Consider the following 21444-nt stretch of genomic DNA (forward strand, 5'->3'; position numbering starts at 1 on the left):
GACGCAGTGTTCTTCGTTCTGGGATGTACATGACCAAGAGCCTTCGCGCAGGCGCGCTGTAGAAGGATGTGGCCTCTCTCGCCGTTTCGCGCATCTGCGCAGTTGGTATTATTGTGACTGTCGGGCCGTGGCCCCGGATGTTGTGGCTGCCGGGGGGAGATGGCGGAGGCAGAGAGGGTGGCCGTGGCCCCAGGCCCAGCCTCGGGTCAGACTTTCAAGGGTCGCCGCCCTGTGTCAGGCTCCTGGGAGCGGGACCAGCAGGTTGAGGCGGCGCAGCGGGCCCTGGTGGAGGTGCTGGGGCCTTACGAGCCTTTGCTGAGCCGAGTGCAGGCAGCCCTGGTGTGGGAGCGGCCAGCCAGGAGCGCCCTGTGGTGCCTGGGGCTGAACGCGGCTTTCTGGTGAGAGAACTGGATCCTCGGAAACCCTCCGAGGCGCGAATTCGTCAGGTTTCTCTAAGGCTCTGTCTCTCGCCTCCTTTGTTTTCTTCGCTGCACTGGCTCCTACCTGTACCTGCCTGATATTGCCTCACCTCGTTCCACTCTATCCCGCCTGAGGCTTTCGCACCGCAGTTCTTAGGGCCTTCCAGTTGTTTCCCCTGCTTTACGTGCACCCTCGCCCCGCACATCTGGCAGGAGCTTCTAGTAACATCTTGAGCCGCTCGTAGTGAGCGAAGGCGCCTCCTTTTAAACAAGAGAAGCTGTGTCCCGTTAAGGCCATCACCACCCTTCTCTTGTCTGCTCAACAGTCTCGAGATCTTAGTACTTAATGTTGGGGTAGGTGAGTAAGGCGTGAGATCTTGAAAAGGGATCCATAGATGAAATAAGGAAACAGGCTTAAACGATCTGAATTAGCATGTTAGATAGACATCCTTTTGCCCACTCAGGAAGTTTGCGAAGTCTGAGAGTCCGTGAGAGCCTCCATAACTGCAACTTGAAAGAAAATTACAAGCTTTTGAAGACAGTTATGAAATAGTGATTGTGGGATTTCACCCATTTCAAAGCCACCTAAGACGACTTCTCCGTGTTCCAAGGAATTAGAAAGGCATCCTTCGCCATGGTTTATATGCAAGGAAGTTGAGGATGTCTAATAATGTTTGTTTTTCTGAGCTGGGATAGTAGGGCTAAAAATATGCTTGAAGAATCTGTCTGTGTCATGCTGTGTGAAAATGGAACTACTGCTTCCCTGAGTTGTCATCTCCTAAAGTGAACTTAGGTCTTCATAGGATCTGCCAAGCAGAGTTTGGATTTATTCATAACTAGGGAAGCATTACTGATCAGATTCCAAGGGAACTCAAGTGTAGGGGGGGCTTCTACAGCTGAATGAAAAATAAAGCAGTTCTGGATAAGCCTGAAACAAAACAAAGTATGTGTTTCCAAAATATTTGTTATCCTTTGAAAGAACATTTTCAGTGAGCTGGAGCAAAACAAATAATTCCAAGTTCATTGACAGGAAGACACACTATGGAGGTATATATTACATTAATCGTCTCACGGTTTGAAGGAGACTCAGGTTAGAGGTGTCACAGCAATCTCTGATATTTGTTGCTTCTAGAGTCTTGAGCAAACTTGATAAACTTTTCCTCCAGGATTCTTCATTTATTTTTGGCAGTGCTTCTTCCTTGATCCCCAGGTACCTACTCTCTCCCAGGCTCTCTGTCAGAAAACTTTTAACTGTAGCACCTCATTCTGGAGCATTTCCCCAAATGACCTTATCTTCTTTTCTCTCACCTCCACATCCCAGACCGTAGCCCCAGACCATTAAGTCAAAACTTCCTTGCCTCCAATGGGATTGTATTATTAGGAAAAGAGCTGATCATGAATCCGTTTGTATTAAAGTGATTGGCAGCATTTAAATGAATTCTGATAAAGCAAGGGTTTATTAATGCAAATAGATCAGTAGCATGTATGTTGTTATTTTTGAGGAGAGGACCTTCCACATGATCCTTGCCTGAGAAAGATTTTCTGGGTAGAATGTGGGGTGGAAGTCTGCTCATACATGTGTTTAAATGTTACAGTTACCTTTAATTTGCTGGTTCCCAATAGCATTTACTTAAGTTTACTAATATGCTATGTTTAGAATTTCAGATCCCTTTCTCCTACTCCTGGGTCTCTTAATGCATTGATGTGGATTGGTCTTTATCTCTGGCATTTCCTGGTAGCCTGCCTGCTGTGTATCCAGTAGGCATTTACTCTTGTTACATTCCCATCAGGCTCTAAGTAGGTGGGGGAAAGATGTAGCAAAATGAGGGTGTGACTCTTGAGAGTGAAAGAACAACTGGGTGTACCATTTATGGAAAGGACTCATACCTGTGAAGGTTACAAAATGACTGACTGATGGTAGTAAGGATCCAAAAGTGAGGGTTGTTTAGCATTGGTTTGTTTTAGGGTGGTTTGTTTTAGGAAATGAGCTTCCGTGGAAGGTGATTTGAAGTTCAAAATAAAAGTCAGACTACATTCCAGTAGCATCAAATTGAATATGGGTGTGGATATTTTGCTTAGGAATGTCAAAGAGTAATTGCTTTGTTCTCATTTCATTTAAAAAGGTATTTAGGATGTGCAGGTGGGTCTTCGGTGCAGGTCAGAGAGAAATCAAATCTGAAGCATTTTATTTTTCATTACTTGCTTTGAATAATGATACATCATTAACTGAGGTGTTTTATACATTTCGAGGTATTAGAAGACTGAATAGGAGTACAAACAAATCATCAGAATTCAGGTAGGTAGCTCTTAACTTTCAATGTTCTACCTTCTCAGTTGAGGTTTTCCTGTACCCGTGAATGTGCCCTGTTACATTTTAATAAAGAACATAAAAGATAGGGATAGATGAGATGCCTCTCTCCTATAGTATTTCAAGGCTTTCCTTCTTATTTTCCGGTTCCAGAAAAATTGCAGTGATTGTGATATTTAGCCTACATTGCTCCTTGTCACTTATATGTTATTTTCTCTAGTATAACAACAGAAATATCAGGCCTTCCTTATCAATATCAGGCCTGTATTTTCGTTAGCCTCAACACCACCTGTAAATGAGTGATTTGGGGGAAGAATATCTGAGTCAGAAAGAATCTATCCTGACAGGATAAGAAAAGACAGGTTCTAGTAACTTTTTGGGTGGACTCATTCCTAGGAGATAAGGGAAGGATAAAGGAGCCTTGGAAAGGAGTGTGAACTCGAAGCCCTTGCACTGCCTCCTATGAAAAGCACATGGTTCAAGGGGGTGTGGGACTGTGGGCGGGGGGCACAAGACTGCTGAGCTCCTTTCCAGTTTTTCACATTCTGTGATTCTAGGTGGTTCGAAATATTGATTTAGAGCAGTCCACAAACTTTTTTTTCTTTTTGATAAGATCGCTGTTGGGATCTGTTTTTATCACTAGTCTGAGTTAACCATACTATATTTTAGGGGGTATTAGGAAATCTCTCGTTTTCGCAATGGGAAAAAGGTGATTTCCCTCCCTGCCTCTCCACCCCAAGAAAAATACCCTCGAGTTAAAAAATGACCCAAGAAGTGATAATACTGCAACGCTGATTTAAAAGGTTAGAATTTGAGGGGGGAAAAAACAGTAGTGAGAGATAGAAAATGGAAGGGAGGACGTATTAAGTAGAGGCATTTATTCTGTGAAAAAAAAATCTATACATTAAATTTCAGATGAAATTTATTGAGCAGATGTTTCTGATGATAGTCTTTGGAGGGTTCTTCTTGCATTTGGTAGCAGGGAGGACTCCCAGAGATGCCTTGTTGTTGTTGCTCAGTTGCTAAGTCGTGTCCAACTCTTTGCTACCCCATGAACTGTAGCATGCCAGGCTTCCCAGTCCTTCACTGTCTCCCTGAGCAGGGAGGATTCCCAGAGACGCCTTGGCTTCCGTTTTTTTTTTTACTTTTTGCCTCTGTTTTGCCAAAAGTTTTTAATATGTTCTGATTTTAAGGTTGGGTGCTTTCTGTCCATTAACATAAGGTGGGTCGTTTGCAGCTAGCTGGTTTCATTTCTGGTTTTGTACAGGCAGCAACCAGCACTACATGATATAGGTTGGGTTAACTTTTTTCCTTTCTAATTTACCAGTGACTGGCTCATTAACCAGACAGCCGCAAGTGCTGCACAATAATGGGCTTTCTGTCCCTATAGGATGGGCTGCTTTGTTCTGAAGTGCCACTGAGAGAAGCTTACTCTGTAATAACAAAGAAACCCAGAAATAGTATCTTCTTTGATTGAAAATAGACATGTGACCTTTCGTTTGTTTATGATTATAGCAGACTCTAATTTACCTATACTAATGATGAGGATCCATGGTATAGTTGACCTCAGAAAATTGTTTCTTTTTGGAATTTCTCATGATTTTTCTGGACACCAGATTGTTTTTCTAATAAGCATTTTATTTAGACTGATAGTTAATTGAATTTTAGCCCCTAGTAAAGGGGGTGAATAATTTATAAAAGGACAGAAAAACCCAAACAATAATAAATCAATGGATAGATACATTTTTACTCATTAATAATAAAAAATCTAATATAAGTAGCAGTGAGTTACTAATTTCTGCTTATTAGGTTTTTAAAAATGATAGTTTTTAATTCTGGGCAAAATATGGAAAATCTAGTGTATGGTTGCTAGGAATATGAATTTGACAGCCTTTCTGGAAACTAATTTGGCAACAGTATTAAGATACTTTAAAAGTTACTACCTTTTCAAGGACTGGGAGAAATGGGGAGTAATTGTTAACCAGCATGGGGTTTTTTTGGGGGGTGATTAAAATGTTCTAAATCAGATAATGATGATAGTTGCAACTCTGAAACACCAAAAAACACTGAATTTGACTGTTTAAAAGGTATATTTTATGGTATGCAAACTGTATCTCTGTAATGCTGTTAAAATAGTTAATGGTTTTTGACCTAGTATTTCCATTTAAAGTAATCATAAGTAAGGTCAGATTTATGCTCAGTGATACAGAGTTCAGCTTTATTTTATTACATCAAAAATTGGAAGCATCTCAGTTCAATTAGGGAAAGATTTAAAAACTAATTGTATCTGTGTATGATGTAATCATCCTCAAGTTGTGAGTGCTTGTCTGGTGATAAAACTTATCTATGGATTTTTAAATGAAGGAGAACGTTTTTGAACCAGGTACTCTATCCTTCCATGGAGTATTTTATATGTGAATATTTTTTTAACTGAAGGGAATAATCTCTTTTGATATGTGTGTGGATAATGAGTTTATTTTTTAAACTTTTTACTGTGGAAAATTGGAAAACATATATATAAGCAGGCAAAATAATACTATGTATGACCATGTACCCAGCTTTAAAAATGTTCAGTTCTTGGCCAATTTTGTCTTCTATACCCCAGTTCTTTTCCACCTCCTACTTTCTTGTTTTGAGGCAAGAAACAAGTTTGTCCTGTAAAGTGTCCTACAGATTGTATTTTGCTGATTGCATCCCTGTGGCTTAACACATTCCTCTGTGCTCTTCTGTGTATTTCCTGTAAATTGGTAGCTGAATCTAGAGGCTTGACCAGATTTAGGGCAATAAAAATTTTTTTGGCAGACTGGTAATAATGTATTAATTTTATTTTTATTTTCTTCCTTAATTATGAACTATATTTTCTGAAATTTCTTCTACAAACATGCTTGCCATTAGAAAAAAAAAAAATACCATTAAGGAAAAGTCTATTGTGAGCCCTCTACAATGGGTAGAAGGAGTAATGGGCTATGGGCAATAATCAAATTAAATAATTCACATGTGAATATCCAGAGTTGACTGCAGTTGTAGTTGTTTTTGCTAAGTTGGAAAGTTCTCATGATGATTATAGTTGCTGAAAAAAATGTTTTGCATGTTGTCTTACCCAGCTTGTACACTGTTATATCTGTATGTGAATTTTTTGGCTTACAGAAATAGACATTGGAGGACGAAACTAATCCAGAAGAATCCTCCCTTATTTTTCTTTATTCCTTACTTACACCAGTCTCACAAGTACTTTATCTTCAGTTATGTCTTGTCCTTGTACGTAGTTGCAGAGTTGGTTATTTTTTTAACAAGTAGGCATCCAATGCAGTTCAGTTCAGTAGCTCAGTTGTGTCTGACTCTTTGCAACCCCATGGACTTCAGCACACCAGGCTTCCCCGTCCATCACCAACTCCCAGAGCCTACTCAAACTCATGTCCATCGAGTTAGTGATGCCATCCAACCATCTCATCCTCTGTCGCATCCAAGTTACCTCCATAAAATAAAAGTATAATGTGATTTCAATATATCCCAAACACACCAATCTGAGACTGATATTTCCTTTTGTTTAAGAATTTAGTATTAGGGGCTGAAGGAAAGGTGTTCATACTTATCCATATTCTTTTATATTTGATAGACCCCTAAAGGAATTAATAACATTTGATATTGTCTTCCCTGATAGTTCAGTTGGTAAAGAATCCACCTGCAATGCAGGAGACCTTGGTTCAATTCCTGGGTCAGGAAGATCTGCTGGAGAAGGAATAGGCTTCCCACTCCAGTTTCTTCCAGCTTCCCTGGTGGCTTAGCTGGTAAAGAATCTGCCTGCAATGTTGGAGACCTGGGTTTGATCCCTAGGTTGGAAAGATCCCCTGGAGAAGGGAAAGGCTACCCACTCCAGTATTCTGGCCTGGAGAATTCCATGGACTATATAGTAATCCATGGAGTTTGCAAAGAGTCAGACACGACCGACGACCGAGTGACTTAAAATTTTGGGGCTTCCCATGTGGCTCAGCTGGTAAAGAATCCACCTGCAATGTCAGAGACCTGGGTTCGATCCCTGGGTTGGGAAGATCCCCTGGAGAAGGGAAAGGCTACCCACTCCAGTATTCTGGCCTGGAGAATTCCATGGACTATATAGTAATCCATGGGGTTGCAAAGAGTCAGACACGACCGAGTGACTTAAAATTTTGGGGCTTCCCATGTGGCTCAGCTGGTAAAGAATCCACCTGCAATGTGAGAGACCTGGGTTCGATCCCTGGGTTGGGAAGATCCCCTGGAGAAGGGAAAGGCTACCCACTCCAGTATTCTGGCCTGGAAAATTCCATGGACTATATAGTCCATGAGGTCGCAAAGAGTTGGACGTGACTGAGCGACTTTCACTTTCAGGTACCTTGGAGGGGGCTTCCCAGGTGGCGCTAGTGGTAAGAAGCTTATCTGCTAGTGCAGAAGATGTAAGAGATGCTGGTTCAGTTCCTGGGTTGGGAACATCCCCTGGAGGAGGAAATGGCAACACACTCCGGTACTCTCGCCTGGAGAATCCCATGGACAGAGGAGCCTGGCAGGGTCCATAGGGTCCCATAGAGTCACACACAACTGAAGTGACTTAGCATGCATGCACGCAGGTACCTTGAAGAAGTCAACTCTAGTGGTTTGAGGTGAACTTTCCATTAATTAAGATTTTATCTATATGGAAGAAGCTATTTTTCCCAGAATTGTTATTTTACAGGGGCTTACCTCATAGCTCAGTTGGTAAAGAATCCACCTGCAATGCAGGAGACCCTGGTTCGATTCCTGGGTTGGGAAGATCTGCTGGAGAAGGGATAGGCTACCCACTCCAGTATTCTTGGGCTTCTCTTGTGACTCAGCTGGTAAAGAATCCACCTGCAATGTGGAAGACCTGGGTTCGGTCCCTGGGTTGGAAAGATCCCCTGGAGAAGAGAAAGGCTACCCACTCCAGTATTCTGGCGTGGAGAATTCCATGGACTGTATAGTCCATGGGATCACAAAGAGTCAGACACGACTGAGCGACTTTCACTTCACAGAAAAGCTCTTCTTCCTCTTAAGTTTCTGCGTTGGCTTGTTCAAGGAAAGGTTATCCTGTGTCTGGCTCTAAAATTACATTACTGACCAGGATTAATCTGGTTCAAGAAGATGTTCGCAGTTTTAGCCTTCATGATCCAGCACATATATCATTTGTAAAACTCTTTGCTGATTCACCTTTATGTGCAGGATAAAATCCAGTACCCTTTGTCATAAAAGGTCCTTCATGATCTGACTTCTTCCTCTCTCCCCATACTCATCCTCCTCCTCTGTTCTTTATGTTTGAGTTCTGTCAGACTACTTGTAGTTCCCTAAATATGTCATGCCAGCTGGCTGTTCTCCCTCTCTGAATATCCTCTCCTTTCTCACACTCTTGCTGTTTTGTTTTACCATTTCAAATCCCAGCTTAGATGTCCTCGTTGTTATTGTTATCTTGTCATGGTATGTTACAAACATGTACTGACATAAATCCACTTGAGAATAAGGTCCATGTGTTACTCTCTTCTGTAACGGGCCTATTTACCATAAGGCCTCAGCGTATAGTAGGCAATTAATAAATGTTTGAATTGAGTTGAAGCATAGGTGGGGGCTCTAACAGGCTACTAAAATAGTTCAGCTCTTGGAGAAATTGTATTTTTATTGCCATCATCTTTGAAAAACTGACCTTTCTTAGGAAAGTTTAGTATCCTTTCCCTACCCCAGTTTGTATTTGCATTAGCAGTTGTGATCTGGAAAGTGGAAATTGCAGACAGTCCGGATTGCCTCCCTAGAGAGCCCTCCCAGGTACTTCAGAGAACACAGAGTCGTGCCACATCCTGCTGCTGGGACATAGAAGCAACAGCACGAGGGAGCAAGATGCTCTCTGCCCGTATCCTCGGCCTTGTTAAACTTCCTTGTTTGTTGAGGTGATGAACTGGCTTTGGAGGGAAGATTAATGGCCTTGGGGCAGCTCTTGAGGCTTACTCCTGTTAAACTATTTTCATTCTTTAATTTTGTGTATAATTACAGTATCCTTGAAGTGATGGGGTGGAAATATTGGAATAGGGTTGCCATTAGAGACTGGGTTTCTCTAAGTTCTTGGTTTCTTCCATCTCTCATTTTTTGTATTGTTTAAGATGTATAACATGGATTCATGTTTATTGAAAACAGTGCAAAACATCTAGAGACCAAAATTAAAGTTCCTCTGACAGTCCCTGCATGCATATGTGTATTCATAGATACACACAGATACAGCTTTTTTTGAAAAAAAAATAAGGATTGTACTCTTAGTATGGTATTCTGTGAATATGTCAGTTCATTAGGTCATGTGTTGTGTTGAGAAGATAAGAGATCGTTTATAACCATGAATGATCTCTTGGTCATCCTTATTCTCATTTGATCAGTTGCTGTGATGATAGCTAATAACACTGCTCCTTTGTAAAATTGAATAGGACATATATTGGGCATATATAGGTGCCTTGATCAACCATGGTATTTTTAAAGATAATTTTATTTGTTTATATTTGGCTCTGCTGGGTCTTTCTTGCTGTACAGGCTTTTCTCAAGTTTCGGTGACCAGGGGCTACTCTCTCTAGTTGAGGTGCTCGGGCTTCTCATTACAGTGGCTTTTTCTTGTTGAGGAGCACGGGCTCTAGGGCATATGGGCTCAGTAGTTGCAGCTGCCGTGCTCCAGAGCACAGGCTCAGTCTCAGTAGTTGTGGCGCACAGGCTTGGTTGCTCCACAGCATGTGGGATCTTCCTGGATTAGAGGTTGACTCTATGTCTTCTGCATTGGCAGGTGGATTCTTTACCACTGAGCACCAAGGAAGCCAACTATGATACTTTTATAAGTGATTTAAGTATGTTGTTTCTGAGACCTACAAACAATCCTACATGATCTGTTATTGTTAATATCACATATAGATGAGGAAACGGAGGCTTAAGGAGGTTTAAGCTAATTTACTCAAAGTCATACAACTAAGAGTGCCTGTTCAGCGAAATAGACTCAAGTCAATCTAGCTTTAAAAGCCATACCTCACTGCCCTGCTGAACTGCTTCTCTGGTGATGCATTTGGCCTCCCTCAGTTCCTTGGTGGCTCAGTGTTAAAGAATCTGCCTGTCAGTGCAGGAGACTCAGGTTTGATCCCTGGGTTGGGAAGATCCCTGGAGAAGTAAATGGCAACCCACTCCAGTATTCTTGCCTGGGAAATCCCATGGACAGAGTAGTTTGGTGGGTTACAGTCTGTGGGTTTGCAAAGAGTCGGACACGACTTAACAACTAAACAGCAACAACAAAGATCTTAGAACAGTTGTTTCTCAAACCATCTTCAGTGGAGGACTAGTGTTGTCATTTTCCCCAGTCTATATCTGATCAGTATTTTTGTAAAATACAATATAAATAAGTTACTAGATAAGTTAAAAGGGCACACAAAATACGAACCCAAATATGTCCTTATGTTTGAAATTACTTGGTCAAATTGCTATAAAAATTACTAAATGCTTACTTTCAGTTTCTGTACTTACTTCCTGACAGTCTGGTAAAATCACTGGACTACAGACACTCTGCAGGGCACTGCCCTGGAGGCTTTTGAGTTGGATCATAGAAAGACTCATAAGAACTAGCCTTTTTTTTTTTTTTTTTTTAATTTTATTGTGAAAGATTTTAAATCTATACAGAAGTAGAGAGGAGAGCCGGAGAAGGCAATGGCACCCCACTCCAGTACTCTTGCCTGGAAAATCCCATGGATGGAGAAGCCTGGTAGGCTACAGTCCATGGGGTCGCTAAGAGTCGGACAACTGAGTGACTTCACTTTCACTTTTCCCTTTCATGCACTGGAGAAGGAAATGGCAACCCACTCCAGTATTCTTGCCTGGAGAATCCCAGGGACGGCGGAGCCTGGTGGGCTGCCGTCTATGGGGTCGCACAGAGTCGGACACGACTGAAGCGACTTAGCAGCAGCAGCAGCAGCAGCAGAGAGGAGAGCATAAAGAATTTCATGTACTCTTCACCCAGCTTCAGCAGTTTTCAACTCACAGTCAGTCTTGTTTCCTCTTCTTTCACATCCTATGCCCCTTGCCAGGCTATTGTTTTGACACACATCCCAAATACGTCATTTCATTCATAAATCTCTTAGTATGTATCTCTAAAAGATAGGGACTCTTTAAAAACATAACTTCCATAATATCATCATATCCCCCCAAATTAACAGTAATTCCTTAATATTTTCAGATCTACTGTCAATGTTCCGATTTCCCAAATTTTTTGTAAACATCTCTTTATGGTTGATTCCTTCAAATAATAATTAGCTTTTCCTTCATTCTGTTAATGCGATACATTACAGTTGTTGATTTTTGTATCTTGAACCACCTTAATTTCCAGGGATAAATCCCTGGAATTAGTCATGGTGTATAATCCTTTTAATATGCTGCTGAATTCATGTTGATAACATTTTATTGAGGATTTTTGCCTCTATATTCATAAGGTGTATTGGACTGTAGTTTTCTTGTAGTGTTTTGTCTGGCTTTGGTATCAGAGTAATGTTGGCCTCATTAAATGAGTCAAGTTTCCTGGGTAGAGTTTGAGAAGGGTTGATGTCAATTCTGAAGAACTGGTTTTTAGATGGAGCTTCAGTGCTCATTTTCTATGTGTCCTTGACCAAGTTGGTTTGCTTTTTGAGTCTTTGTTCTTTATCTGTAAAAGGATATTTGATTGAGTTAGCTGTTCTTTAATGCAATTCTCTAATTTTATAGAAAGATGTTTGCTTTCATCATAATAACTTGTTCAGTTCGAGAATGAATTTTGGGGAGTCCCTGGCCATCCAGTGGTTAGGACTCTGAGCTTTCACTGCTGAGGGCCCAGGTTCAATTACTAGTTGGGGAACTCAGATCCCATAAGCCACGTAGTGTGGCAGAGAAACCCTAAAAGAGACAAAAAAAAAGAGATGAATTTCTTCTTGAAATTAATAGAATCACAGACTTGAAAGTTGAAAAGGGCTCTAAGTTTATTTGGTTTAGTCCTTTGCCTTTGCAGAAGCAAATTCTTATCTCTACACCATAGGTAAAATAGCTAAAGTCCAGAGAGTTTAAGTGATTTTTCCCAAGATGTATAGCTAGCACTTAAGTCTGTTTACCACAGAACCAGTAGTGCTCATGTGGTCTTTTATGAAATTAGCTTAAGTGGATAATGATCTTCTCTTTTTTCTTCCCTTTAGGTTCTTTGCCCTGACATCCCTTCGTCTTGTGTTTTTACTTGCATTCAGCTCAATGATCATTGTGTGTATAGATCAATGGAAGAACAAAATCTGGCCTGAAATAAAAGGTGAGTTTGATAGGATTTAGAACATTCTGAACTGGAAATGGTCTGTTATTTTTACCTCTAGTTTTAGGAGTTTCTGGAGGAATATGTGAAGCTGGGACTAGCTTTTGAAGTCTGAATTATTTGCTTTAGGAGACACTTGAAGGGCTAGCGCCCCACCTGCAGTTCCTTAGAGCTGAGTTCCGTCCTTCCCATTGTTGTGAAGCTCAGGAAATCTGTATCCACCACCTGAGATTTCCTTTCCTTCATAATTGGTGTGAGGAATAAATAGTTCTCAAGTTGTTAAATAATTTTCCTCACTGGATACTGCATCATTACCAAGGTGGTATCAGTTTGCCTTTCAGGACTTTCTTTTAAATTGTTTGAAAAGACTGATAAATAGGAGGTAGGGGAGTAAGGAGTAACAGCAGCTTTGGGATTTCAGAGCGAGGAGAGGAGTAAGGGTGGCATTACAGTTAGCAGAGGTAGGCAGCGGCAGGCTGGGCAGTTGGTTTGGGTGGAGACTGAGAGTGAGGAAAATTGATGTAGGTTGGACATGTTATTTTTGAAGTGCTGGCAGAATATTCAAACCAGAGTGTACAGTTTTGAAATACATTCCCATCCTATTTTGCAGAGACTTCAAGGAATCATATAGTTCACCCACCTGTCCTATGGCTAGTGAATGTCAGAAGACTTTTCATCATTGATTGTAGTTAATGGGTCTCTTTTTAAAGAGAATAGCAGATTTCCAGAGTTAAAGTAGTCATACCATGCCCTCACGACCTGGCACACATTGATGCATACGAGCAACCCAGACACACTTGAGGGGTGGGATGAACTTTTTTGTGTGCACCTTGGCTCTTAGCTGTAGTAATTAGAAGGGGCCCTAATGCTCCATTTGGATTCCCACCCCATCCTACCAGAGAAATGAGCAGGCATTAGCCATCATTCCCTTGTCTGTAGCTCCCTAACTGGCAGTATAACATGGTGTCTCCTTTTTATTGGCTATTACTGTTTTCCTTTTCCCCAAACCTATTAAAACTTGAGCTATCAGACCAACAGCCTAACATTTTCATGTTTTGTTTTCCCTACCAACTAATGCTGGTGTTTGTTTTAATATTGTAGTGCCAAGACCCGACGAGTTAGACAATGAGAGGTATGGAATGCTAATTAAATCCCTTTTTGTTGCTCTGATTGATTCTCTTGTTGTAATATTCTGGTTACAGGTTGTTAACTCCATGTTCTAGATACAAATTAGAAGCTGAGAACCTAGTCTGTTGCAAATAATCATTTTAACAAATCCTAAAGTTCAGGCAGCAGTAGGTTGAGATGCTGAGTGTCCTGTGATACTTATAAGAGACATTTCTGAGAAAGCAGCATTAGAGTGCTGACGTACCAAGGAATTATTCAGCCCGTGTAAAAACTTGGAGGCAACTTACCTCATTTGTCTCCTGGCTTTTATAAAAACCCGGTCATTTAGTGTTTTCTGTGACCTTTGGCCGTTTAAAGTTCCTGGTCAGAAAACACATTGGTTTCTGGCATCAGCAAGCCAAAGATTCCTCTTGTGGCTTACAGCTCCTTCTTTCATTTTTCAGTTCATTCATGTCATATGTTGGGAGTGTCTTTGCTGGGTTTATTTTGGTTTTGCTTTATTTGTTTTCTCTCTAAGGGGCACATCCATTGCCTCCGCCCCACCCGCAGCAGTGCTGTCAGACTGCTTTACATTTTCTCCTGGATTGCAATCACTGTGAATTGCAATGGTCTGAGCACAGGAAAGATGCTTTTAAGCACAAAGGGCCTAGGAGCTGGTGGCAGGTTTACACATGTGGATTGGGCCGCTGGCTCATAGGGTGGAGTTGTCAGAACAAGTTTGCCCTCCTAGTCCTTAAATTCAAGTTTCAACCTGGAGAGCCAAGAAGAAAGTCGTGCTTCACCTCTAGAGCACCTCGGGCTAGCCACTCCCCAGCCCCTATTTAAACCTGGAACCATCGGCTGCCTTCAAAGTGAGATGGGGGGAAGCCCTCAGCACCCTCCTTTCACAGCTTCCCCTTCTCTTTCCCGTAGCTGGGGCTTTGTGCACCCTCGGTTGCTCAGCGTGCCCGAGCTCTGCCACCACGTAGCTGAAGTCTGGGTTAGTGGGACCATTTTCATAAGGAATCTTTTGCTTTTCAAAAAGCAAAACCCAGGCAAGGTAAGACTCTTCCCTTTTTCACTCTCATTTCTGGCTTCTCAGTTCAGTTCATGCTAAACTGAAACAGCCCTTTTACTACCTATCCTCCTTCAAGAAGGAAAAGACCATGGTGCTGGTAGAGAAAGGGAAGTCCTAGGAACGGGCTTCTGACCAGCCACCAGGACTAAGGCAAGAACTCAATGCATCCTTCAGGTGCTTGCCACTTAGATTAGGCCATCTTCCTGCCCCAAGATACGAAAGAAAGCTTGCTTGTGTGCATTGTGTCATATTAAACATGTGGTAGGTGGTTGAGTTTTTTTATTTTACTTTGCCTTAAAAAAGCCCACCACCAGCACTTGTTTTCAGAGAGAATTTTTGGCTCAGTCCTATTCAAACCAATTTCCCAGCATGAAAGGTGCAGCCCTGTGGGGTTAGCCATGTGAGAATAGTTTGAATAGAAGTGGACATGCTCCCTTTCCTCCCCAGCAGAATCACCACTGGATGCAGCAGTGGCTAGGTACATGTCATTCTGACATCTCCATACTTTATTCAGAGGTCATAAAAAATCATTTCAATCACATCTCCATCTTACCTGCCCCCCATCCCCACCCTATCCCCTGCCATGTAGCAAAAACTTAATATTGTTTCCTGACACCCCTAGTTCTGCTTGCTGAGCTGTGGGATACTGACCTTTTTGGCTGTCTTGGGCCGCTACATCCCTGGGCTCCTGCTCTCCTACTTAATTCGTAAGTATGGTATATACCTCCCCCACAAGCTTAACCTACTCATAGCTTTTCTAGCCATCGCTAACTTTGTCTACAGAAAGGACTTTTATATTTTGGTTCTCCAGGAAATGACCTTTTTATATTTTCATGTCCTATTTAGAGTCATGAAAATACCTTTCTTCTTACCTGTGTCAAGCTCCCCACACAAAAAGTCCTTTTCTCACCAAGTTTTAGAAACTGACAAGGGTCCACTAACCAGCTCTAAAGAAAGGACTATCTGTTCCTATCTCAGGAGGGAATTTTTAGAGTCAGTGTATTGTGTAACAGTAGAACATAACTCTTAGGATTCTGTTCTAGGTTCTGTTCACCCTGGAGCACTCCCCGCCCCCGACCCCCCCGAAGCAGTTCTGTAAATTTAGTTACTTCATATTGGCATGAACTCTGTCTACTTGAGGCTGGAAGAACTGAGCAATGATGACCCTGGCGATTATAAAGCAGAAGCATGCATGATTTGTTGTGTAGTTGCTGAGGCATCGTTAACCATTTGGTCTTGTTTATGACTCAGCGACACCCATATGCAGGTGACAGCACTGGTTCTGCCCTTGATGTGTCAGCAGCACAGTTCACTGTACACAGCCCTGTCAGGGCTGCAGAATTCTCTGACCCCAAAAATCTTCATCTCGTGAAGATGACCTGCAGAATTAAGCAGGACCGTTCCACACTAAGTGTCCCAGCCCTAAGGACACATGGCAGAGGGACAGTCAGGACTGTGCATGCAGCTCTTTCTCCATTTCACCACTCTTCCTCACTCCCCTCAGTTGTCGCTGTCATGATGTGGCCCCTCGCTGTGTACCACCGACTGTGGGACCGAGTGTATGTACGGCTGAAGCCCGTACTGCAGCGGCTGGACTTCAGCGTTCGTGGCTACATGATGTCCAAGCAGAGAGAAAGACAATGTAAGTGTCCAAGGGAACCTTCCATCCATTTGGGCAGTTTGGGGAGAAGGAGAAGCCCATAGGTTTGGCATCATAGGTCCTTGAACATGGAGAAGTGGGATATGGTTGCTGTGTAGGGGGGTGGTAGGTAAAAGTGATAATCTACTCTAGGGAAATCTCTGCAGGCTTACCAATTTTTCACTTTGGGATTCTAGACACTCCCATTTTAAACAAATATGAGAAAAGTTCTCCCAAGTCATATAAAAGACAGTGAAGATATTCCCAGTGTTAGCTGCTTTTTATGAAGCTCGTCCTGTGTGCCCAAGCATGAGCTGGCTGCTCTGCATACGTTGTCTGTACAACACCCTTAAGAAGAGGGTGGTATTTTCCTTTTCTGGTTGAGGAAACTGAAGCTCATGGTTAGTAAATGGCAGAGGAGGTCTTTTAAACTCCTCAGCTAGGCCTCTGTTCACTCCTGAAAGCTGCCTTCCCAAAGTGATTGAAAACTGCCTTCAGAAGCCGGACGTGTACTAGCCTGAGATCCTCCAACCCACAAACGGCAGCTGAGCGAACTTTTCCCTCTCTGCTGTGGTGTGGTCAGGTTGGGTCTTCATGAAGCCCTGGCCTTCTACAGCCCTGCACAGGGGTGCCAAGGCCCAGCTCCCCCTGACGCAGCCAGTTGAACAGTACCGCTCCTCAAAAGCCTGATTCAGCCCAGATGGGGTGTCTCCCTTTGCCTTCTCTGTGATAGTGTTCACTTTTCACAGATATCTGATCTGTTCTCAGCTGATCTTGAAGCTTGTTGACAAGTCTGGTGGTTGATCTGACCAGAACAAAAAGGGTTTCTTTCCTGTGTTATCATGTTATCAGCTTACCTTGCCACTTAGGCTCTGCAGCTCCTTCCTCAGACATCGTTATGTAGGTTAAGGGGTTCATTCTCTTGTATTCTGACTTTAATGCCTTTGAAATTTGAAGGGGGCGGGAGTTTGCCCTTAAGGAAGGGTGTTCATGGCTTCTGCTCTTCCCACACAGTGCGGCGCAGAGCTCTCCACCCAGAGCGTGCTGTGGACAACCACAGTGACAGCGAAGAGGAGCTTGCTGCCTTCTGTCCTCAGGTATCTGGGGTGTGGGAACTGCCTCACTGGCCAGTTTTTTAGCTCCTTTTTTTACCATCTGGTACTCCTGTTTAGACAGTAAACAGGTTTCCAAGCTCACTGTGGGCTCTCCAAGGACCTCCCTGCCCCCAGGAGCAGTGAGGAGAGGAGCTAGTATTGTATTGGGACTTTGTATGTAGATCTCAGTTTGAGTCTGGTGACCAGCACACCCTCTTCCATGTCTCCTTTTAACCCCTGCCATCAGGGCAGAACTTCTGCAACTGGCCTGATCACTCTTTAAACAGCCCGCTTGCCTTAGGTCAAGCAGTAACCTGTGCTTATCCTCCCAGCCACCTGTGAAAAGTATTCTCTGGGTCAGTTATTTGCATCAGAGTATAAGTGGCTGGTTGACTCTCAAGGCTGCTTTCCTTCTTGGGCTCAAGATTGATGAAAAAGAGTGTTTTCCCTGGGGGAGCAGCCTGAAAGGGGTCAGGATTCTGAGTCGCCATCCATGCCTGGTTACACTGCTAGCCTTAGGGGTAGCCTTTGGGGCCAGCTCACTGGTGAAGCTGTAAGTGGCAAACTGCACCTGTTTCTAATGGCACCGTTTCTTCATGCTTGTTGGTCTTGTCTTTTCCTAAGCTGGATGATTCCACTGTTGCCAAGGAACTGGCCATCACAGACTCCGAGCACTCGGATGCTGAGGTCTCCTGTACAGACAACGGTACATTCAACCTTTCACGGGGCCAAACACCTCTAACAGAAGGCTCTGAAGGTGAGAGGAACCTTTGACCCGAGTTGATACTGGCTCCGACTGTTGCCGCTCAGCTTTGCAGGCAGCAGGGACACTACCCCCGCCTCGCCTGTTTTCCGAGCTGTGGGTTAGGTGGCGGAGCAGCTTTAGGGGCATGGTTCCAGCCAGATGGCACTGTTGCTCCCCTGGAAGTCCTCAGTCCCTTAGTGGCCTCAGGATCAAAGCTCATGGGGGACATGGCAGAGAAAGGGGAAGTTCTTCAGCCAGTAAAGGTAACAGCAGTCTATAAGTGGAGGGGGAAGGCTGACCAGTGCCAGAAGTCCAGGGTGGAAACATCTGGTTATTTGGGGCTGACATGGTGGGGCTGGGGCACAGGAAGGCCAGACAGTTGCCATGCCTCAGACATTCCTCTGTTCTCCTAGACCTAGACGGTCACAGTGATCCAGAGGAATCCTTTGCCAGAGACCTTCCAGACTTCCCTTCTATTAACGTGGATCCTGCTGGCCTGGATGATGAGGACGATACCAGCATCGGGATGCCCAGCTTGATGTACCGGTCCCCGCCGGGGGCGGAGTCTTCTCAGGGCCCCCCTGCCAGTCGCGAAGAGGCCGCACTGCCGGAGCTTTTGCTTGGTGCCCTGCCTTCAGGATCCACCATCACCAGCAACCTTGCTAGCCTGGTTTCGCAGGGCATGATCCAACTGGCCCTGTCAGGGGCCTCCCAGCCAGGCCCTTCTGGCCTACCTCCCCGGAGAGCCACCAGAGGTGTCCTCAGGGCACCCAGTTCAGACCTGGACACTGACGCTGAGGGGGATGACTTTGAACTTCTGGACCAGTCAGAGCTGAATCAGCTGGACCCTGCCAGTTCCAGGAGCCACTGAGGAGAGACTTCCTTTGGGGGGTCACTGTGGTTTAAGTTTTTTTTTCTCCCCATTCCACTTAAGGTGAAGGGGCAAGGGAAGAACCCAGGTCCCACCCTCTGAATTATATATGTATGCACGGTGGCCTGGCTGATGCTCAGAGGCCTACTAAGAGAGGATACTCTCTCCCTTGCTATCAGCTGGATGCTGATATCTGAGCTCGTCACTGAAGTGAGAGTGTGCTCCCCTGAGGGACACTTCTCTCCATCAGGATGGTGGTACTTTTGGGGAACAAAGTAGTCAGGGGTATTGGTTCCCTTTTGAGGGGATGCTGCTGTGTGCTTCTAGGTCTGGGTGCTCAGAGGCCCTCAGTGAATAGATCCCTTCTCTTCCTCCCTCCGTTTATCATCTCCCTAGAACTCCAAGTCAGGCAGCTGGAAGAGTTTTACTGTCCTCTTTTGCTAAGCCATGGTTGATTTGCCTTTTTCTAAGCAAACTTGTCCTTTGGTTCTGCAGAGCAGGCCTGCTCCCCTTGCCTCAGCCCATCATTTCTTGAGGCCTACCCTCTAGTGCTCCAGAATCTTGCTTGTGAAGTTTTAGAATGTGAACATGAGGTGTGGGTGGGCCTCTTCCACATTACTTTGGGCTGTGGGGTCAGCAGGGTGGGAGGGTGAACGCCTCTGTAGCTCCCGGACTCACTCACTGTTTTGGAGCTGCCTAGTTATTTTTGGTGCTGCTAACCCCTGGCTCCATTTGCCCATCAGCCTGAGCAACGAGCAAAGCAATACCATACCATTCCATACCCATTCCCGTGTTCCTGTTCCTTCCCCTGCTTCTCCCTTGGAGAAGCAGTAATCCCACACAGGTGATGTCAGAGTAGCACTTTACAGACGGCTCAGTGGCATTCATCCCAGGAGCCACCAGCTCTTCTTGCACCAGCTCTTCTTACCCCCTGTGCTCCTTTAATAATTTTGTTTTCAACTGCTTCCCAGTTTGGCAAGGCCTCTTGTAAGATGAGCCCAGTTAGCAAGAATGTGTCTGTAATCAGCAGAGACCCCTGTAGGGGATATCTATTCTACTGCCCCTAGTAAAAATCATGTGAGACAAAAACAAAATGATCATTAGTTCTAAACCCATGCCTCCCCAATCAGAGCTCAAGCCTAATTCTCCTAATCATCTTTCCCTCCACATAAATTAACCCTTAGCTGATCCTCAGGGACCACTCCCCCCAACACCCGGCACCTGGGTGATGGATGTTGGAGAGAGCCTGTTTTCACGTGCTGCAGGTGGGAGTGCGCTAACGTGTTTGCTCTTGGTTGATGGACAAGGTAGAGGCCAGGGAGTGAAAATAGTCAACGGTGAGACGAGAGAAGAGCTCGGTGTCTGATTCAGTCACTTCCCTTTGTGGGAAGTTTAGAGTAACAGCCTCTCCCCCACTTTAGGGTTCTCAAGACTTTGGACACCTCTCTTCTCAGAGCTTAGATGTCTTACAGGTGAGCTCTGATGTGGAAGAAAACAGGAGGTGTGGGAAAGGAGTGGGATTTTGTGTGTTTGCATGAATGTGTGTAGCTTCAAGCCTTGGGAGTTGGCAGGAGGGAGAAAAGGAAGGAGTGCAAAATCTTTGGAAGGTGTTTTTTGTACCTGCGGATCCTGCTCTGAATCTCCTTAGTCCTCCACTGTGAATCCAGATGGGGATGAGGGTGGGAGGGGTGCTGGGGAATAAATCTTGTATGAGAACAACCTGTAAGAACATTAACCTTTAATGTTGAATGGTGTCTTAACCTTGAAAGGTCTTGTTAATCCGAGATATTGTATTAGAGGAGGTGACAGCCTCAAGGAAAGCCCAGTGTGTGAGGGACCCACTTGCTCATCCTTGGTTTTTTGTTTTGTGACGGCCAGAAAAATCACCATGGTAGGAGGCTACCCCCCATCTCCAGGAGAGCCCGTATAGGAGCATAACCGGCACTCCTGGCCGGCATCTAGCCTGCAGTTCCATCATTTCTAATTCTTAATATTGTCCGCTAAACGTGTGAAGAGGAGTACAGGTTTCAAAGGCTAATAAGATTTGAGGTAACAGAGGCTTTTAAAAGTAGAACTGTGCCCCCACTGGATTGTTTGAGCTGCAGGAACAGCTGCTCTTTGGCCTTCAGCTGACCTCAGAAACTAGAAATAACTTATTTTAAGGCTTTGTCCTACTGGCCACTGTGGGCAGGAATGGAAAGCACCTGTCAGGTGTTGCCGTAAGCTTGTCTCTGCCAAAAGGAAACTTCTACAAGCTTTGTGGCTTACGATCAGCCCCCTCCCAACCATACCTTCAACTCAGCATGTGCTGAGCGCCCCCTGCGTGAGAAGCTCGGTAACGGGCAAACAAACGCTGCGTTATTCCTTGCAGGGCGCCTACGCGTCGTTCTATTAAGTCTTCATAACCCTCCACCCCCCGCAAGCACCTCTTGTTCCTGTTTTACAAAAGATAAAAACCGAGAAAAAGGCTTGGGCCGTAGGACGGGACACACCTTTGGGTAACTGACCCTGTGACCTTGAGCAAGTCACTTGCCCAGCGGGAGCTGATGCCGAGATTCCTTTCCACTCAAATATTCAGCCCAGTTCAAGGTCGCGAGTGCTCAGCGGCCGCTGGAACTGGGTCCCGAGACTCCAAGGAGTGACTCCCTACAGCCCTGGCTCCGAGGGGAGGAAGGGAGAGGTTCGAAGTGTACACCCCACCTCTCCGGCAGAGACCCGGGCCAATGGGGCGGGAGCCGGGCTCCCTAGAGCAGGCCGAGCTGAACTACGGTGCCCGGGAAGGGCCGCTCCGCTCCACGCGAAGGCCGCCCCACGCCAATCACATGTGAGGCCCGCCCTGCCCTTTGCCGGAAGGAACCGTTACCCCG

General features: G+C 44.5%; 1 protein-coding gene and 1 long non-coding RNA gene across 6 annotated transcripts; one reads left to right on the plus strand and one right to left on the minus strand.

The window, feature by feature from the left end:
• Positions 1-58: 58 nt before the first annotated feature.
• On the plus strand, positions 59-20296 carry RETREG3 (reticulophagy regulator family member 3). 5 transcript variants are annotated; one of them, XM_081577500.1, is made up of 10 exons: positions 59-105; positions 2543-2715; positions 11937-12043; positions 13145-13175; positions 14084-14210; positions 14851-14935; positions 15733-15870; positions 16882-16964; positions 17586-17718; positions 18120-20296. In XM_081577500.1, exons 1-10 carry the CDS (start codon positions 67-69, stop codon positions 18575-18577), a joined length of 1374 nt encoding a protein of 457 aa, XP_081433626.1. In that variant the 5' UTR covers positions 59-66; the 3' UTR covers positions 18578-20296. The 5 variants fall into 5 exon arrangements, with proteins under 5 accessions (XP_081433626.1, XP_081433628.1, XP_081433629.1 ...); XM_081577502.1 differs by having other exon boundaries at positions 59-101; XM_081577503.1 differs by having other exon boundaries at positions 59-101; positions 2670-2715.
• Positions 17830-21338, minus strand: LOC145541330 (uncharacterized). Its single transcript, XR_014078935.1, has 2 exons — positions 21070-21338; positions 17830-20297 (listed from the first exon to the last, which is right to left on the minus strand). It is a non-coding gene; the product is annotated as an uncharacterized LOC145541330 (long non-coding RNA).
• Positions 21339-21444: the final 106 nt, after the last annotated feature.

This window comes from Giraffa tippelskirchi, chromosome 3, assembly GCF_054371585.1.
Source record: "Giraffa tippelskirchi isolate mGirTip1 chromosome 3, T2T-mGirTip1v1.2.pri, whole genome shotgun sequence".
Lineage (NCBI taxonomy): Eukaryota > Metazoa > Chordata > Mammalia > Artiodactyla > Giraffidae > Giraffa > Giraffa tippelskirchi.